This window comes from Malurus melanocephalus, unplaced genomic scaffold (assembly GCF_030028575.1).
Source record: "Malurus melanocephalus ecotype Western Australia unplaced genomic scaffold, MMel_1.1 scaffold_234, whole genome shotgun sequence".
In the NCBI taxonomy this organism is placed as follows: domain Eukaryota; kingdom Metazoa; phylum Chordata; class Aves; order Passeriformes; family Maluridae; genus Malurus; species Malurus melanocephalus.
The window spans coordinates 684716-705123 of record NW_026623466.1 but is presented as its reverse complement, the minus strand read 5'-3'; the positions used below and the strand labels follow the sequence as shown (position 1 = coordinate 705123).

At 40.0% G+C, this 20408-nt stretch overlaps 1 protein-coding gene across 2 annotated transcripts; it reads left to right on the top strand.

The window, feature by feature from the left end:
- The first annotated feature begins 13652 nt into the window (after window positions 1-13652).
- On the top strand, window positions 13653-20408 carry NMS (neuromedin S). Of its 2 annotated transcripts, XM_057374858.1 has the most exons (8): window positions 13653-13810; window positions 13931-13986; window positions 14347-14397; window positions 15579-15638; window positions 18337-18372; window positions 18806-18847; window positions 19830-19860; window positions 20331-20408. In XM_057374858.1, the coding sequence occupies exons 1-8, from the start codon at window positions 13738-13740 to the stop codon at window positions 20345-20347; spliced, it is 366 nt and encodes a 121-aa protein (XP_057230841.1). In that variant the 5' UTR covers window positions 13653-13737; the 3' UTR covers window positions 20348-20408. The 2 variants fall into 2 exon arrangements, with proteins under 2 accessions (XP_057230841.1, XP_057230842.1); XM_057374859.1 differs by lacking the exon at window positions 18337-18372.

The following is a 20408-nucleotide window of genomic DNA, read 5'->3' as shown; positions in this document are numbered from 1 at the left end:
CTCTGGTCCCATCACTTGCTAGTTGGGAGATGAAACCGACCCTCGCCCGCTACAACCTCCTGTTTGGGAGTTGTAGAGATCAGTAGTAGAGTCCCTTTCCTTGTGACTCTTCCTCCCTGATGTTTCTCCAAAGACCTCTTACTATTTCTTTGATTTTCTGAAGCCCAACATCAGGCAGAAAAGTTTCCCTTGGTCAGGCAGGAATGAAACAATTCACCCAAAAGCAGCTGGCAGAGCCAGGTGTTCGCCAGCCCCTCACACTGGTATGGCAGACAAAGGGCTGGTGTAGACTCCAGGAGAAGAGATTAGCTGCCATAAAACACTGTGAAGAATAGCTTTAGTGTGAAGACAGATGTTTAAAAGCTGCTGTCCATAGCCTGTAGCCCGGCCCAGACCCTCTTCCCACAAAAGCACTGCGTAGTGCGCACAGTCACTGCACACAACTGTACACTCAGTGCTCTGCTTGCTGCACAAGCTCCAGTGAGATGGGGCTCACACTGGACAAGCAAAATGCTCACCTGCAGGACTCTGATGCCCACAAACCCCATCGTAGCCGGGTGCTGGTGATGGGTCTCTTTGTAACATCTATTTAAACAGGTCTTCTTGGGGACATATTGCAGTCTTACAGTGCACTCTTCCCTTTAGAGGAGGATTTAGTCCTTTTTATCCACACCTTTTCAGACTTGACTTCTACGATGCACTTTGCTAAAGCCTGACCAAGGAAGTCCAAGGTCCAGACACCGTGGCCAGTCTGTGGAGCAGAACAGGTTAATGCAAATGTGTTAGCAGCCATGTATTCAGTGCTATGCTGATGGCTGCTGGTCTCCAGTGAAACAGCAGAAACACAGATCTCTCTGGGAACCAGTGGCTGAAAGCTGGTAATCAGAAACCCAGTTCTCTGCCCGATTCTATGTTTGTACCAGCACCTTGGGACACCACATTCTTGTGCCCCCTTCCTCTTTGCCTGTGAAGTAGAAATGATGATTTTAACAGTTACCTTGTTGGCAAAGCGCATTGGAAATCTGTGGCTGTCACCAATCTGCCTCTTGCTAGAAAGGCTAGAAAGCTGCTCCTTTCTTCAGGTTTCACTGATGGCTACAGTTGCAGCTATGCACAGATTTATTAATAAGCAGTCTCCAGCTGTGGAACCAATTCCTGCCAGATTATCAGGCTCAGCCCAGGAATTTTAACCTTTCAAGTAYGTTGTTACTGACATGTATAATAATTAATCCAGTACAAAAGAGACCAATTTTCCAAATTAAGCACAGTTAATAAGCTTTATTGTCAGTAATCAGGCCTGAAAGTGTCTGATGAAGTTGAAGAATGTGTTGCATAGGCAACTGTACTGTTGGATTACACAGTTGCTAGTTCAGGCCAACAGGATTCTTGCTACTCATAGTGCTAAACTGTAGTGGGGTTTAGTGCTTTAAATATGCAGCAAAATCAATGTTTGAGTCTGGGTTCTTTTTAATATGAGAGAATTTTCACATTGCCAGAGCAATGTAAAGGATAATTGAGCAGGTGAAAAGTCACCCCAGTCTCTCTGGGATATTGTAGAGTGATCTTCTCAGATAYATGATGCTAAAGCCAATGGAAGTGATGTACCTGTTTCTTTTCTGTAAGGATGTGGGCCTAAACCTAAAAAATTAATCTTAAYAACATGTTCAATGTTTATTCCATTAAAAAGGGGCATATGTCCCAATAACTCTTGTATATCTTTATTCCAGGTTTGACATTTCTCCTGGAAGGGTCTTACAAAAGATCTATGTTTGCAGCTTGACCAGTCAGGGAAGACCAGGTGTAGCTCATTCAAGTATTTTAAGAAGTTGTTATCAGTCAATGGCAGGCTGTCTTGACTTGGCATAATTCTAAATAGCATTTAAGCATACCAAAACGTTTACATGAGCCCTTGTCTTGGACGAGATACGTAATCATCCATAATGCAGTTTGCATTTGAACACATCCAGCCTAGCCACATTGAAAGAACCTTCATTTTCCTTGACCTTCCAGTCTCATCCTATTCAGCAGAAGCCTAGGCTTGCCCATATTGTTAAACTTATGCTATGCYTAATTTTTGCTCTTTGCTGTTATTTCAGGGTTTAATCCAATGCCAATTACTAGTATGAGTCTTGGTAGCCCTTTTTAGTCATGCTTTGTTTCTGTAAGAGCTGACCTTAAGACAARTCACCTGCTCAGCATCAGGTACTCAGGAAGAATAAATCTTATTTAAATCAGGAAGATGTACCTTTCCTAGTGCAGTGCCATTATTAGTGAAATCATCTATCTGCTTCATGACTGCATTTCTGAGGCATGACTGGTCACCAGAGGAGATCTCTTGTGTTCACATATCTCGATTTGCAGGTCAGACATGGCACCTTTGGWATGTAACACATTTATTAGGGTGGGATCTTCATCACAAAATTCAGTCTCTTCTCTTTCTGGAACTTAAGGGAGCTTATTTAAATGGGGTTTGGATTGATACAAGATAGAACATACAGAATACTTTGTGCCCTTTACATTATTAAGAGATACTGTGGAAATAACAAAAAAAAAAAAGGCAGGCTGATGAATACAAAGAGATAGAGTCTCATACAGATGCAGGATTTCCTAATATGGCACAAATATCACACATAAAGTAGCATGTGTTTCCTGGATTTTTTTTTTTTAATATAAAACAACTTTAACGAAAAATAAAGTGCATATCAAAAATAGTTCTTGGATAGGAATGATTGAAGTGTTTGGATAGACTGGGGGAAGTGCCTTAGGGTTGCTATCTGTAGCAAAATCATATTAGCTCTAGTAGGGGTAAGATAAGATCCATAAGGAGCAAATGAGATGCGTTCATTTGAAGATTAACTTTTTATTTTGGGTTAGAAGCAAGTTTTACCTCATTAAGAATGCCTTGGAATTCTTATATCRTTCTATATCACTACACCAGTTGATTGCCCTTTGAGAAAGAGACAAAAAATTTAGATTGAGACAAGTAGGTCATTAGCTGAACCATCTATTTTGTGTTACTTTCTTCAGACATTTAGTCTGAGCTGGTAGTTTGAAAAAAGGAAAACAGCTTTGTGAGGTTTATTAATAGCAAAGAACCAAAGATGCTAAGACTGGACTAGAGTAGCTAAGAACTACATTTAATTGTCAAATCAATGTCAATTAAAATTGAACCTAGTGATTCAAAGTTATTTATATAGGTTATAAAATGAGTGCAACCATTGAACAAATTGTCATGTCAATGTGGCAAGGTAAGTCAATTCTTTAAATAAAAACTAGGAATAACAACTGMATTTTAAGTCCCAGTTATGGGTGTTTTCCAAACTAGAGAAATTWAGACAATTGACTGAATCAATTAGTGTTCAAAACAAGTTACTGTATTTCAAAGTGACATGCTACCCTCTTTTAACCCTTCCCTTTCCCCACAGCCAAATCAGACAGCTGTATGCATCAACTTCTATTTGTCTCTGTGGCTGGCAAAGTCAACTGGCAAGTAGCTCGGTCTTAAATTCACCTACTGCATTCCCCAAGGGAAAAATTCTTTCCAGGCTACCTCTGGGTGATAAGGTTGCTGTGACCCTGCAGATGCAGTACTCACRATTGCATCTGTGACTTAGGCTCCAGTGAGGGCAAGCTGCATGTACCCAAGCACMTGCCAGTGCTGTGCCTTGCCTAAATAGGAGCTGCAAGGCTGGCACTGCACAGCCAGAGAGCATCAGAGCTGCTCAGATAAAGAAGTAAGACAGATTTTTAGGGTTTTTTTTTTTTGTCCTTGTTTCTCAAAAGGGATTATTGGGTGAAGGCAACTGTGCTACTCTGAGCCTACACTTCTCTTTGCCAGTGTTTGAGATCACACTCTAAAATATTGAAAAAACACCTAAGCACAGCATGCTAAGAGGAAGACACAGTTTCTGATGTATCTGGTAGCAGTAGTGCTCCTGTAGCAAGAGTTGGAAGAGGTGCTGTCTTTGGCTAAATTATCCCCACGTTAGAAAATTGACAAGTTTTGAGATAAGCAGAAACATCTGAAGGAGGCTGAAAGGTAACTTGGGCCATGGGGGTGTAAGATTAAAAAAAAATCTGAGGTGGAGGCAGGTAAAGAACCTGGGTCCCATTTGCTAATGAATGTGTCTAGGATTAGAGTGTTTTACATTAGGTGGAACAGCTTTCCCAGGGTCATTGAGTGCTTCAAATAATTTATAACTTGCTGTTGAGGGCTGGCTCTTGGGAGGTGGCAGATGTGGTATCTATCAGGAGGAATTTGAACATTTGCTTCCCATATCCTTATAGCKCAATAATTAACTAGGAAACTCACCACTCTTGTGAAGGCAAGAAAAAAATATTTGTGCTAGAAATTCAAGGAGATGTAAGCCTAAAACGGTTATCCTAAAATGACAGGCATTGCTCTACAATCCAGACTCAGGAAGGCAAGTCTGTGAGAGGTGGCACATCCTCCTGACTAAGGCACTGCGAAGGCAGACTGTGCTCTGACCACGCCAAGTGACTCCACAGGGAGGGTGCATGTCCTTCTGCACKGTGCAGCCCCTGTGCTATACCTCAGAGTGAGGTCCTCTGCAGGCATGTTTCTCATCCAAGAATAATTTTGGAGCTATTTCCAATTTTGGGCTGTTTCAAATGGAAGTTAAGAGSYCATCATTTTACAGAATCTGGACCSTACTCCATAGCTTCCTTGATTCWTTAAAACAAACAAACCCAAAACAATCCCCCTCCCCCCAAAAAAGAAACACAAGTTGAAAATTGCTTGTGTTTTGTGTTTTTAGGGGATTATGTTATTTATTTAGGGGATTATTTTTCTGAATACAAGCTGTTAAGAATGTTACCATGTCCTTGAACTYACCATGCATGTTCACATACTGTCCCAAATGCCTCTCCATTCAGCTCACCCAAAGAGCAGTGGATGTTTTGGAATTTTGTGACCACCAGCCATTCATCAAACCTCATGTCAGGACCAGCCATGATAGATCAGCCATGAAAACATAATGGTTTTTTCTCCAGAAGTTTCTTAATCTAAAAAGAGGGAGAATGATTTACATCTTCTTGCTATGTATTCAAGAATGAAAGAAKGTTAACAAGATGAAATGCATGTTCACAATCTCTGACAAATATTATAAGCTACTCAGGTACAAAACATACAGGTAAATGAATATTGCAAATGCTATTGCAACTGGTATTTGATAAAAGACAATATTGAAGGTATTAGCTTTATACTTCATGCAATGAAAAGGTAATTGTTTAATGCTTTATATCCGTCAGTGTAGTGTTTTAAGAAAGTATTATGATGTGTTTTTTCCATTGATGTTGCTCTAAATTGCAAAATCTACAACAGAGCTCCAAATGACAAAATGAAATGTAATGAAATGTAATGAAATGAAGAGTAAGCCAAGCCAAAATGTGGTTTTCAAGTGTGAACTATTACCATAAAAAGTACATTTGTTTCAAATGGTTCAAGTGGTTCAAGATACTGTATTGTAGCACAGATCCTACAGACTCTTTGTTCATTTTCTTTAAAAATATTGTGTGTGGCCCATGTCAGCTGCATTAAGCATTCCTCTCTTACCATATAACATCATAAGTTCTTATTAAATACAATCTTTTTTCACCATTCAGAGCCAAACCTATCCCTTTATTAGGCTGTCAGCTCTTGCTGCAAGGCACTAGGTCCTCTGTTCACCTTCAGGCTCTGTTCATAATAATCTTTGAGAATTACCACTGTTTCTTTTTTTAGTATAAGGAATACCCCCCCAGCCCTGCATTTGGGAAGTCACACCACTTAGGCATATTTCCACAGCAGCACTGTCCTTGTTTTAAGTTGTATCGGCTGAAAAGAAGGAGATTACCATCCATCCACCCACTTACCAATTCCCTCTAGGCATTCTGTCCTTTTGTGTTTTACATCATTTAACTAGTGGGCTTTCCTGATTTGAAAAAAAACCCTACCAGAGCAGTTAGCATGTCCTTTGCTGTGACAGTCTTATTTCCTAATTTACACATATTCAYTGAGCACTCACTTCATTAAGGAAACCGTGTCACTGAGCAGTGACTCATTGATCCAGCCACTGCAAAGAGGGCAGATAATCKTCTTCTTCAAGAACRATAAACAACAGCAACACACTGAGTCTCATTCTCTTGGATAACTCATCATGGTGCCACATTGTGCCTTGCACTGCTGTCTAAATGTGCTCCTGTTACAGAAATTSTTGGGTCATATCAACTTCTGTTGTTCTCTTAATATTGCTGGAGTTAGAACAGCAAAATTCATTTTGGCTATGTTTTCTCCAAACAGAAGGCTGGAAGCTCTGCTTGATTTCTCCCTTTTTTTTTTTAATTGTCACACTGCAGTCATTACGAGGTTATCCTTAAGGCATGGCACACAGATTTCATCTTAACCAACTCCTTCACACAGGAAAAATCTCTTTTCTTCACTAGGATTTTACAATTGGATAAGTGAAGTACATTATTAAYTGCATGGCAAAAATAAGGTTGCTTTTAAAAAGTGCTTGATAWTGGTAGTTTGATACTGGAGTTACTTCAAGACTGCTTTTCAGAGCTGCAAGGAAGATCAGTTACTGTAATAGTATCGCTGTTTTGTGCCAAAAACTCTGCAAATTGTTAGAACCTGCCAGGCTACACTGTAAAGTGAATGTGTAATTTTTTTTAATGTAAAACCTGCAGAAATGGGATATAAAATATGTTTCTCACATAGAACAGAGTACATTTAAAAATATTTTTCAAATGATAGCTTGGATTTTGGAAATATATCCCATATACTTTCTAGAAATTGTTTTTGAAACTTTATTATGCCTCATGAAGCTTTATTGTGGTCTTTATTGGCTTCTTTAATGTTGTACTAATATATCTTACTGTATTTCATTGTAGATGAATTGGTTTTAACTTTATATCATTCCTCACTATTCCATTAAACACTACCTTCTTTAGATACTCTGTTGCCAACTGGGAACACAGTAATGCTGTCAACAGACAGAAAAAGAAAATTGAAATCTCATGCAATTAATTCTGTCTCAGAACTATTCATCCAACTTAATAAATGTAACGTGATCTCCAGTTTCATGTGACTTCATGACAGTCACATGGCTCTGACCATCATAAATCTCTGAGGTTTGCAGTGACAAATCAAACAGGATTTGCCAGTTGCTGTACTGTATCTTTTTATATTAACAAATTATGAGATGTGGTCCCAATGTGTCATCTCTCCTAAACCTCTCCCCAGTGACATGTACTTAGGAAAAAGGTACCTGATTTAACCACTGATGTGGCTGCCTGTTTTGGCTTTTTATCCTTCTTTAACAATTAAGTCTTTCCAGGCAAAAACCCTAAGTTCTCTGCTCGCTTTTAAGTGGGGTGCCCTACAGCTAATTATACTGCAGGGAAAAGTCTGTCTTCTCCACTTACATGCTAGAGAGGCTCCATTTTTTCTGTAGCAGGGCTGAGAGAAGCAGGGACTGCATTTGACAAAACATGAGGGATAGAGTGATCCTCTGCTGARGCAGAATGTAGTTTTCTCTGTATAAGTGTTCCTCTCTGTTTTTCTCAGATTCTCTCTCAGATTTTTCCCCTTCTTTTTTTGGCTTTSGAGTAATTCCTTCTTTATTTTGGAGCCTTCAGAGCCAGCAGAGAGTGCAGCACTTGCCATTTAAGATAGACAAAATGAAGTCTCAAGATATGTTACTATAAAGGGGAAAAGAAAGTTGGCMTTACTGCATTTCATGCAATGTTGCTTGCATTGAGGGACATTCAAGTGCATAATTATCACTGGGGAAAAACTGCTCATGGTTTAAACCAACTCAAGATTGAAGTAGTTTATTGAACAATTAACAGCACATAATCAATCATCAGTTGGTGAAAAATATATTCAAGAGCTATACCAACAGAGAAACCACAATAAAAGACACTTACAAACTTTTACCAAACTAGAAATTTTGGCCCACATGGAGCAACTAAACYCAAGAAGATAATGTGTAAATAGGGTGTTAATGAATACAAATTAATTCTACATCTACAACGAATGCCACTGTGCTTCTGCAAACAGACCTTTGAGAAAGGATAGCAATTTTTTAAAAAATCATTCAAATTTATTTGAGAACGAGATTAAAAGTTTTTAAAAGACATTCCACTGTAAAACAGTTCCTTCAGAGAAAAACCTACCTTTTGTTTGCTTGTGACACTTCTGGACAGCTGCCTACAGGCAGACCAGGCAGATCTTTTGCTGTAGACAAAAGATGTATGTGTTCTGGGCACAAAGGGCTCTAGGACTTAGGTGTGGAGAAAAACAGCTTCTAAGGGTGAGATGCAGTTCTCAGTAGAGGTTATGAACAAGGCATCACCCCTGACAGACAGATTTGGACCTAATCCAAGTAGTACAAACAAACGTATTAATGGCTCTTAGTTCGTTGTTGGTTTACAGTCTGGTTGGATTGCTAGACTCAGGAGTGGCCATATCCATGAAACGTAAAATTCCAATATTTTCAGACTAACAAAATTCTCTAAGGGCTGAAAAGTTTTGCTTTTTGCTACAGTAAAGCCTTTGTGGAGTGATACAATCTAATGAGATTAAAAAAAATAGTCAGGCCAATGAGTGTCAAGGCATAACCCTCTGGCCAAAGGACACAATAAAAGCTAGGTTAAATCTTACAGCTTAAGTCAGGAGTCAGATGGCATAAAACAGTTAATACAAATGACATTTAATGTGTCAAAKAAGCAATCACTTCATTTTCAATGCCAGCAATACTCTGTAAAGATAAAATTAAATCGAAACAGAATGAGAAAAATTAATTGCTTTCATATTAAGCAAGTCAAATGACTTCAGGAGAAAAATACAGATAACTTCAGCAATAATTGTAAGTGACAGTGTTTGCGTACTTACTCATTTTGAATGGCACTCAACTCAGATTTCTGACAGGATTAAGCGCTGATAAATGTGGCTAAGGGAGGCAGAGCTTTGAGTTAAACTCTTTGCTCCTCACTCAGTGATAAGTGACATGTAAATCCAGTTATTTACGCACTCAGCTTGCCAAATGGGTTGTTTTTTATGTGTATCATGTTAAAGTCAGGGGGATGATGGGCTRTATCACCAGCACAGGGTCAGTGAGTTATATGACACTGAAATGGTTTATYGTAGTCTGGTGATTTCTTCTCTCTGGCTGGTGGGTTTAGAGTGAGTGTTCTTCAAGTAAACTTGTTCAGGTATCAACAATGGTCTGGAGTTGGTTCTCCCYGTAGCCAGCTCTTGGTGAGACAAAMATTTCTGCTACTTTCTTCTCATAGAGTAATGGAGATGTAGRATTTGGGTATTTGCCAGAAATCTGAGATGTATGGTACACACGTTAACTTAAATCCTTTAGTAATCAGTGCAAGGTGTCTGCAGACTGTGGTGATCCATCTATAAACACAAAATTGTGATTCAATTTGCTATACTCAAAGAAAATTACAGCTACAAATTAAACCWTTGAGATTTAGGAGGCATGGATGAATGAGTGTCAGCATTATAATTCAGCTATTAAAATMAAATTTGTTCAGCTCGTGGTGTGAAGTATGTGTCAGCTACTCCAGCATTTGACTCAGAGACCACCTGGAAATTTCTGGCAGGGCTAAAATGCCAAGAATAAATCATTCTGGACAAATCCTTGATGAAAGCTCAAATGCAGACATTGATTGACTTATCCCACCAGTTGTCTAAGCAGAAGAGCATACTGCTTCCTTATCCAACTGGTTGCCCCAGTTGGACAACCAAATAAAATTAAGCCAAGTCACAGCTCCAGGTTGAAGATCTTTTCAAATGTCTCAAAATCTAGAAATTATACTGAACTTTCATCCCACTGTAGTCCATTGCCACAGTCAAGTAGCATGACTTGGTGGGKGCAAATTGCTCCATTTCAGAGAAATTTACACTTCTCTGACTGAATGTAGCAGACAAAATCACATTTCTCCTAGAAATTACCCAAGAAACTATCCAAAAGAATGCAATTGTTTGGAATCCTGGTCTTGTTTCCTAACTTCACCGTTAGCATCTCTCTTCCATTTTGATGCTCTTGGTTAATTCATGTCTTTTAACTCCTGCCCTGTGGGCCATGCTTTTAACTGATCCCCTTACTTGCTGGCCTACTCAACTTTGAGGCCATGGCTTTATAGCTGCAAAGTATAGCAACCCAGCTACAAACCAAAGCATAAGAGCCACTATTCTGTACTTACTTGACATTCTGACAATCAAATCAGCACCTAGAGTGGATGTCAGTTTTACAAAAGTTTGGTATGTCTGGTAAAAAAAGTTTAGGCACACAGCTCTGAGCGCTGAGTGGAGCCCTGCCCAACAAAAAATGAGACAAGCTCTCACTGTTTAGACCACTTGTTTGTGCTGGAAAGGTAAATGAATGTTAACTAAAACCACATCAAACACAGCCTTGTATTCAGTGTAAATAGGCACTGTCATATGTAATAGAAGATGAGCAGTGGGGGATGTCTGCAGGCTCTCTGGCAGGTTTGCCTAATAGTCTCCATTTCCTGCAGCTTTCCTCATCTTTCCAAACAGCTCATGGGTGAAGTATTGAAAGCCCTCAGTGCAGGATAAGGCTTTGTACRAAGTACTGCTGAGCTGTAGAGGGGGAGAGGCATGAACAAGCAGAAGCAGCCAGTTGGGATGCACTCAGGAGCTGCTCAATGSAGGCATTTTGCAGACTCTGTCCTTGCTGTCTGCAATGACTACTGACTTCATTACAGAAATCATTTACAGAAAGGAAAACAGCCCTTCACCTTTTTTTTTGCCCATTGATGCCAAATTTTCTTCTTATTCATTTTTCAATCATAGCATGTTTTAGTCTAAAATTATGGGTATCATAATATTGCTGTTGCTAAATATATGCCAAGCCTCCTTACTCACAATAAAAAATCCTCTTGTTTCTCATTGAACCCCCACCAAAGCTTCATTTTTAACTCACTTGTGAATCACTGTGGGCACTGAAAGTCACCCTGTTTCTCTCTCTTCATGCAGAGTCCATGACCTTAAAGCAGGAATTTTATTTATGCAGTAAAAGTGTGGCTCATTAATGGGCTTGGTGTCAATATATCCATTGGCAGACCTGTACCTTAACTAACGCCTTTGAAATGAAACATCCAGCAGCAAAGAAAGTTCTGATTTAAGGAAGCTGAATGTGTTCATAATATAACACCCTCATATATTTGAAATTTTAGTTTTCAACACTTTTCCCATTCTTCTCTCATACTGCACAGCTGGGATAAAATACTATTTTCAGTTAGGAGATAAGTTGTACTGATGGTTTTTAGTGGAGCTTGAATTTTTATTTCATCTTTAACTATTAAGCCCCACTGAATGCAAATGAATAGCTCCATAGACTTCACTGTAGGCAAAATTTGCTGAAAGAAGACACAAAGTACATTTAGGGTACTCCCTGGTAGAGGGTGAAATAAAGCAGSAGATGGTTTACTGTGCATGAGAAGGAGGAAGGAAAAGTTCAGGTAGTATCCAGTATTTTATGTAAGGTAGAAGTAGATTTTATCTACCCAACACGATCACTTGCCACTTTTCCTATGGTGTTAGAAAAAAAAATCCCACTCCCAAACTCAGATGTGTGAATTTAGGCAGGTAATGAGTCACCTGAGGAAGAACGCAGAAGACTTTCTCACCAGATAGGAAAAGTYAGAGAAACACATCCCATGACAGTGAACTATCACTAGCAACATGGTGATAATTTATTAGTATTCYCATCAAAAAAGATAACAAATGATTAGGATTTAAACGGATTGGTATCTCATATGCTAATGTTAAAAAAAYAGTAGGAAATAGTGAATTTATAATGGCTCTCCAAGGTCCTGTGTATCTGCAGCATYGGAATGATTTGGATGCAAGATCTGTGTGTGATAATTGTGGCAAGAGAAACACTGTTACTGAACAATAATTTTCAGTTTGGTTGAAGTGTTGAAAGACAGAAAGAAGATAGTTAATATGAAAATATGTAATGTGTCAGAGTATCTTTACCTTCTCTCATTTTACTCTCTCCCTCTGATGAGCCCTGTTCACACTAGTGGGGCTCTGCTTTCACATTTCTGTGACTGCATCGGCTTAAATAAATTACACCAAACACAAACCTTCTGCTTGCTGCTATTAGAAATAAAACACCATCCTCCTTTTATGARAAAAATTAGCAAACAGAGAGTCCTTTCACTCCAGGATTTCATGAGTTTGGGTAGAAAGCAGGGTCACTCTAGAAAGGAGCTATGGGCTTCCTGGAACCCTGCATCTTCCTGTTAATGAAAGCCTGGGAGGATTTGCTGTGAGAAACCATCATCACAAAACTTGCTGCAATGTGCTTTAGCTCCCACAGAGGATAAAAATTATACAGTCAGAGTGAATAATCTCTTTGAATTCTATACTGGCTTGAAACTCACATTTCCAGTTAAGACAGTGAGAATCTGACAGCTGAGTCTCTGCTCCAGCAATGTCTGACCTCCCCTAAGAGCTCCCCACTCCGATTGTTGCCCCCAAAAGGCTGTGATGAGGCGAAGACAGCCGTGCTCCCAGGGGAAGGAACAAAGGGTGAACTAATGGTGCTGGGGTCACTTGGCTGCTCCTGTGTCTGTCTATATGTTCAGGACACGCAGCTGTGTAGCTGACAAAGTCGATGCAGTCTGGCTCCCCTTTTCTTTGTGAGAAAGCAGGTGTGTCTCCTCCCTGACTGTTCTGAGATGCTCCCATCAGGAGCAGTCCTGCCGTCATCCTTTTAGTGTGCAGCACAGCCATTGAGGGACATTATGAGATGAGGTGGGATGCTGTGACAGTAATACCTTCTGCAGATTTTTATGTCTCACRTCCCACACTGGAGCCACTGCCTCCCAAGCGCGTCTAGTACATAGAATCATAGCATAGTTAGGGTTAGAAGGGATCTTAAAGGTAGTGTAGTACCACCCCMCTATGTTAGAAGTTGGACAACTGACTATATATTTGCTTCAGCAGGCCTAAAGTCTAAAAAAACAAGAGGCGTTTTGGTGTATTCTGTCTTTCTTAGTCTGTGATCTAATTAGAAAGTATTAGCCTTAGAAATTGCACAGAGAAAACCAGGCAGARTTTTCCATAGTCAAACCCAATGATTAAATGAGGAAGAAAGGATAATCACTTTCTGTTGAGAGCAGATCTGTATCTTTTCTACAGCCATACCCACAAAGATATAAATTAAGAGGTGGATGGCTTTCCTTACTTCATGTGAAGATAAATGTAGCAAAATGGGCCAGGACTTGTTCAAATCAAAGTTCACATCTCCTCTAATTAAAAGGCAAAGTTTATTTTGCAAGCTGCCATGCGGAGAAATATTTTCCAAACACTCAGCAAGCCTACTACAATACTGAATTTTCTGTTGCTCTGCCACTTGCCCATGCACTGCATCTTCTTTTCACCACTCTTTCCTCTCGTTCACCTCTTCTAGAAAAGCAGCTTTGACGGAGAGTTCTATGKGGTGGAGAACGAGGTCCCTAATGCTGGGGTGGAGGAGTTTTTCGCTCCCGGCTGGCCGAGCCGCGGGGCGGCGGGGGCGGCAGCGCTTGTCCGRCAGCGGGAGCGACACCGSGAGCGACACCGGGAGCGACAGTGGGAGCGGTGCTTGGGACCGCCCCGGCGCCCATTGGCTCGGCGGCTCCATATGGGGCTCGGCGCGGCCCCATAAAGGCTCCCGTCCACTCGCCCACCCTCGCCTCGCCATGCGCTCGCCGCCGYCCGCCCTGCCCTGGCTCCTGGCCGCCTGCTGCCTCTGCGCCCTCCCGCGGGGCTCAGGTACGTCTCGGCACCGGGAGGGGGGACAGTGCGAGACAACCCGTGGGAAGGGTCGGCTCCTCTGGACGAGCGCCGTCAGGGTGCGTTCCGCGGCATCCCAACACACCCGTGTCCCCGCAGGGTTCCCGCAGCCTTTCTCGCGCTACCGGGATGGTGTGGAGCTGCCCCAAAACCAGGTACGTCTGGCATTGTCTGCCAGCGATGCGCGGGGCAAGGGTAGGGCAGAGACGGGGAAGGTGGCAAACGAGTCTCGTCTGTGGCAGGGAAATGAGGTAGGAAAACCGCAACGGACTGGCGATACCTATTCAGATAGGGTTGGTAAAGAGAGAAGGGAGGCTGGCGCCCTTTGCTGTCCGCAGCGGCGGGTGGGACAGGTATAGGCAGGGGTGGGATGTGCAGCTGGGTGCAGAATAGGGTACCTGGGCCAGCAAAAGCCAGACAGGCTAATAACGAGCCAGTCTCAAGTTCTCAAGCAAAAACACAGGTCCGAAGGTATGATRGACACACTGTTAATGTCTATTCTTTACTTTTTAAAGCAACTGGCGCTGTGTTTCAGTCAGTGGATGGAAATGTCTGATCAACCCCAGGTAAATTGACTTTGGTAATGTGTTTCATGTGCTGGGACTCTCTTTTCCAGACATTCTAATTGTCCTGTGTAACCTGGAGCAYGGATATCTGCAGGCGGCAGAGCCTCTGCCAGAGAGCCAGCAGCTCTTGAGAGCAGAGCGAGTTGGTTGGTGTATGTGCTCTCCTCCTTGTGAACTGATGCAGATCTAAAGAAAAGCACTTGTTTCACCCCTTTCTTGCCATGCCAGTAATAGCTAACACTGAAGCAAGAAGTGCTGGTCAGTTCTGCAGGATTTAAAGGTTCTGTGTGGTCCTGGCTTGGTGCTTGGTGGGTACCTGGGTTTTCTCTGGGGTGCTCAGAGGAGAGRGAAGTAAGGGGAAGTTTTCACAGATCATTTTTGCTTGCCTAGAGCTTACAAACACTTTTAAAGAAAAAAAACAGTATGTGAAAGATCAGCTCCACTGCATTTAATATGGAGCCCAAGGGTCATTTTCAAAGCGGGGAGAAAAATATTTGCCAGGTTAGGAAGTATTTGGAAATTTTGAACATTTTGTGCTGATTTTTTCTTTCTGAARTCTTAGTTTTGTGAACCAAAACTTATATAAAACCATTTTCAGAACCTGGTTTTTTTTCAGGTGTCTTACACCTTACTTCTTCTGAAGCTATATTTCTCATCTCATGTGATTGCACATTTGATAAGCAAATCCCTATCCTGTGGCAATAAGTATGGGACAGTGTATTTCAGCATATGATTAAAGATTATAGTATTAATACTTATCTAATAAATAGATAAGTAAATTAATTAATTTAATCCAGTATAGGATTAAAGATTATAGTATTAATCTGCATCTGAAATGCTTGCAGATGAAAATGAGCATAGATTAAGCATGTCAAAACCCAAAGCTATTCTTAGAACAATTAGCATAGAAAAATGTATTTTGAATGTAAGAGACTGATTTAGATCCCTTTATAACACAAGACTATATTGATAATGGTTGTATTGTGTGTATTCTCCTCAMACAAAACGCCAATTTTTCAGCTCATAATAGCATCAGTAAATTTTCCCCTGCTCTGAGTGTTTTTAGTGAACTGTGCTCAATCTAAATTGATCTGGGATCAGAATCAAGCCTGCTTTCTATCAAACCATTTACACCACATTCTCCCAGCAAAACATATTCAAGTATTGTTCCTGTTTTTCAGATCTCCAGCACTGTTTTGGATCTCTGTTATTCCATATTCAACAGCATGCATAAAAATGAGGTAAGGTGTAATTGCTTCATTTGTTTCAAAGTACCCCCGTCTTAAACTTAAAAAGCAAGCACTCCACGACCAACTTTTTGACATTTTTCTCCAAACAATAATGTATAATCTAATAGTGTAATGGTTTTAGAGATGTAGGTGAGAATATAAAAAAAAAATATTCTTGTTAGTGGTTTGCATGTAATTCTTAACTATATTATATTATATTATTTATATGAAATTGCTGTTTTTCATCGATTCAGAGCTCAAGAACCAAAACATTCACTTACCGTCAGTCAGTACTTCAACCTGACCCTCAGACACAGAGCGAAATATGCTAAAAATATATATAACATTGGATCAATTGCATACCTTAGATCATGCTGAACATGGAATTGTATGAGTTGCTTTACTGATTTTAATACTCTGATCTTGGGATTTTTTTATGTTTCTGACTCAGATAAAAGAAACTAAGTTGAGGAGTCATTGACTATAGTCTTTTTTTTGTTGGTGTAGTCATATAAGGACCCACYTCGATGTCAGTTCTTCTTTATATCACTTTTAATTATCATCACTTCATCAAGACCTTCTTCCATGCAATTCACTCTGAGCCTCTGAGTATATGCTAAAAAGGCAAATTYACTTGTGGAGGCTGAGTCCTCTGTTGTTTCAAAACAGGAGTAGATCCTTCAAGACAATAATAGAAAGTATTTTTAAATGCATTTCAGTATCTCTTCTTACCAGTGCCTTTAGCTWATAATAATTCTGAACATGCTTTCCTGAAGCAGTCATAAAACTCTAAAGTATTGAATCTGACTGTATAAAAAAATGTAGCATTTCAGTCCTAAATGTCTAATAAATGTTTTTGAGCTCATTATTGATTCTTATGCCTTCACGGCTTAGCAAATGAGGGACGATTACCAGAATCGTCTGGTAACTTTGAACCGAGTCCTATTCCTAGTTACTATTTTAGTTACTAACTTTGCAAAAAGTTATGTGTCCTCAAGATTGGAAGCTGAAACTCATACAATATCCTTTCAAAAATATGACTAATATCAGCTACATATCTACAATATGATTTCTTGGTGTGGTCTGAGTAAAGTGGCAGATAAATGTGTGAAATAAGGAAAAAGAACTATGTAAAGTTTTGCCCAGCTGATCAAACCTTATATTACATGAATTTGTACTTTCTTAGCCCACAATGTATCTTGAGAAGACACTACAAACATGAATCTGTATGTAGTGAGCCCAATGAAACAGTTATGAAATCCKAGTGATGTCAGCTGAACTTAGGTTTCTACATTATCATGTATTTCTGTGAATCAAAAAAAAAATTATTCAGAGTTATAGATTCTATAGAGAAGGTAGATGGTGTTTCAAGAGAAGGAATGAGGCCTCAGYACCCTGAAAGGCAAAGTCCAGGGCAATTTGGGCTTGCATGGGACTTGAACTCCACCTGGGGAATTTAAATAGTTTGTGAGAACTAAGACTTTAACATCAGTGTCTAATCTTTGGGTAAACCTTGTAGATGGTACTTTCAAAGAAAGCAAAAAGAGCTATCTAAACCCAGCTGTATCACAATCGCTTCACTGTGTATTTGAAATTTCCATCCTAAAGATATTTAGAAGCTCAGTTTTCACCGTATTTCTTCCACATAATAATCTCTCACCTGTTATAAATTTGTTAGGATAGTTGAAACTGCACGCTATGTCATGAGTCAATCTCTATCTTTGCTCAGTATGTAATAATCAGAACAAAGGTAGTATTCATACTGTCTCTCTGTAGTAGTCTCCTCCTTTGCATCCTTTAAAGCACCTTGATTGAGCAYTTCTTTCTTCCCTAGTGTTTCCTAGCCCTAGTGTTTCATAGTAATTTATGTCAGTTGCTCTATAAATTGTTACCATGTGGCTTGAACCAAATAAATCCTCTTCTCATACCCTGAACTGTGATTTCCTCCTTTTTGCTTGTATATTTTGTCTTTTAAAATTCCTCCTCTCCAGTTTACCATCCACATTCTTTCCTGTGTTTTCACCTGGTCTTGCCCATTACATGTATTTGTTTTTCAAGCCCATGCCAGGCAACTAAACCCGTTCACTGATACAGCTGTGGCTGTGGCTGGGACAGTGCTGGCTGGCACCGTGCAGCCTGGCAGCCGTGTCACGGGCAGGAGAGGTCCCAAACCATGCTGCAAGTTCAGGGCTGCATTACATTTTGAGCTTAGTCCGCTCACATGAAGTCACAGGGAAATTTTCTATTCCTAGAAGTAAAGCTGAGTAGAAAATTGAGCAATTTTCTGAAGAATAAAGAGTGCAGGGGAAAGCCTAAACCCAGCAATCTTTCCTGGGTTAAAACCAAGGGCAGCCTGGAAGGTGAAGAGCAGCCACATTTTAACAAGATAAGAGCTATCAGTTAAATTCAAGCCTGAGGAGTGGAGCTCCAGGATGAGCTCTGCTTCTCCCTCCAGAGCATGGCTGTGCTTTGCTGTACAGCAAGGGAAGCCTGTTCGGTGATGGTACTGAACAGAGTAACATTCCAGGCAAGGCTTCATATCAGTCTTCGGAAAGATCAGTTTGGTGCTGTTCTTACATTTGTCTGTGATAAGGGTAAGGTTATCTCTCTTCTCACTTGGGAGGTGTACCAACCTCATCAGTAATAGAGGGTCACTGTAACAAACCAAAACATGCCTGCATCTTGATTAACTTATAGTGTCCACTTGCAGGAATCACAGATTGCTTCTGCAAAGTTTACAAAGAAGGTATGTAAATGTGAAGACAAGCAGTGGCAGTAGCAGTGGATAGGGAAGTATGTCCCTTTCCTTGTTTCTTTTGCTGCTTTTTTAAAGTCAGCTTGGTTTTTTTCCGTGGTTGGAAAGTGATCTGTGCTGACCTTGCTTATGTGTAAAGCTTTCTTTTAGACCTCTTCTAAACCCTGTGAACCTTTAATTATGGTAATTCAGTCTATTTACACTAGACAGAATGGACAGTTCTTGACAATGTCCTTTAGGCATTAATTTTAAATCAGCATTTCAGATGAATGGGCATTGGGGACTATCAATATCTTGTTGTTTGCATGCTGCTCAAAAAGGCCCCAAATTACCAATATTCTGATAGAACGGTACGAAAATTTGGCAACAGATCTATGGAACRGAATTTGAAGTATTTTGTTATTGTTTGTGTTTGATTTTACAGGACAGTCAAGGAACTCTGGGACGGCCTTTCTTCCTTTTCAGGGTATCTGAATCTCTTAATTTTAAAGATTTTGAATCACAGACATTGTTATATATCCAAAGATGAGAAGCGGTTTCCCTTCACAAATTTTTGCTGCAGTTGTTTTGAATAGAGGCCAAATATCACTTGAAAGCTTAGAGAGCCATTTGCATAAAAAGGTCTGGTTTGACTAAAAGACAACAAGATAATGAGATCTGAGATAGTAATGGATTAAACACTTCTTTTTGTTTGAAGATATGGCTCTGCAAATGTTTTATCTTGAGCCAAGTCATCCACGTGGCTTCTATCTGTGAGACTGTAAAGGTGCACTGATGCTAAATAAATTAGATCAAACTTGTGCCTGAGCTGAGTGTCCACTTGGTCTGAAAGGTCTGGCCAGGAGGCTTCACACTGCATAATGGTGAGAAGCCAAAGCAAAATTATCATAATTTCTCTCACATTTTTCACCCATTTGTTTGCTGCACTATGACACTGTCTAGTGCCCAAGGTGCTGATTTAGACACACTCTGATTAACACCGAACTAATTTTTAGAAATATATTCAGCACATTCTAAAAAAATTAAAAATACTGTAAAGTAGGTCGTGTCAGGTAACCAGAGTCCTGGTTCAGCTGTCATTTATGTTTAATTTCAAGTTATTTGTTATTTCAAGTGTGTCCATCCAGGTTCTTCCATTGCTGGTACTTACATGCTCCTTCTTAGGTATGTGCCTATACCACTCCAATTGTTTGAGGCTGAAACTCTGAATGAGAATAATTAAAGCCAGAATGTTTAGCTTTWTGGGCRGAGGCTKAATGAAAATTTCTCATATTCRAARGCATAACCCATATTGCMTRGATCCCCTGGTATTTGACACGTTGCTTTAAAGAAAACCTTACTACAAGTCTTATAGAGGTCCCTGTCTGCATGATGGGTTTGTATTTTGGTGTGCTTATAAGACTGTAATCTAGTACTTCTTACAATCATCTAATTATTATATTTTTCAGCCTCGAAATGGAAGAACTATTGAAGGCAGTGGTAAGTAGGCAACCAAAAATGTCTTGTCTTTTCACTAATGATGATTCTCATGACAAAAGAAGGTACTAAGAAGCATTACAAACTAAGCACAAACCTATATACACACATTTCATTTGGCCACTAAGAGCTGTCTAGACAGAAATGTGTGGTTTTTTCCATGTTCAGAGACTTAGAGTGCGCACCTTTGACAAAGGGATGGTTTTCTTCATCATGCTTCTAATAAAAGAAAGTCAGCAAGCTTAGAATGTGGTAGAAAGAGAGCTGRGTGAGGAGGAAGGATTCATGTTTGAATACAAATAACACATCTDGGCTCTTATCTAAACTTTCAAATACCTTAATCTTCTGGTATAAGAATTTGAAGCTATTTAATTTCTAACTTTGAGAAGAACCAGATTTAGAGAAYGGAGCACTGAGTCATATTCTGTCCAACATCTCAACATAAAATGTGATACTGTGTTAATTTGTTTCAGAATATCGTGGAATATGAAGTTCATGGATTGATTTACCAGCTTGATGACTTGGTTTACACAAAGGAAAGAGACTTCCCA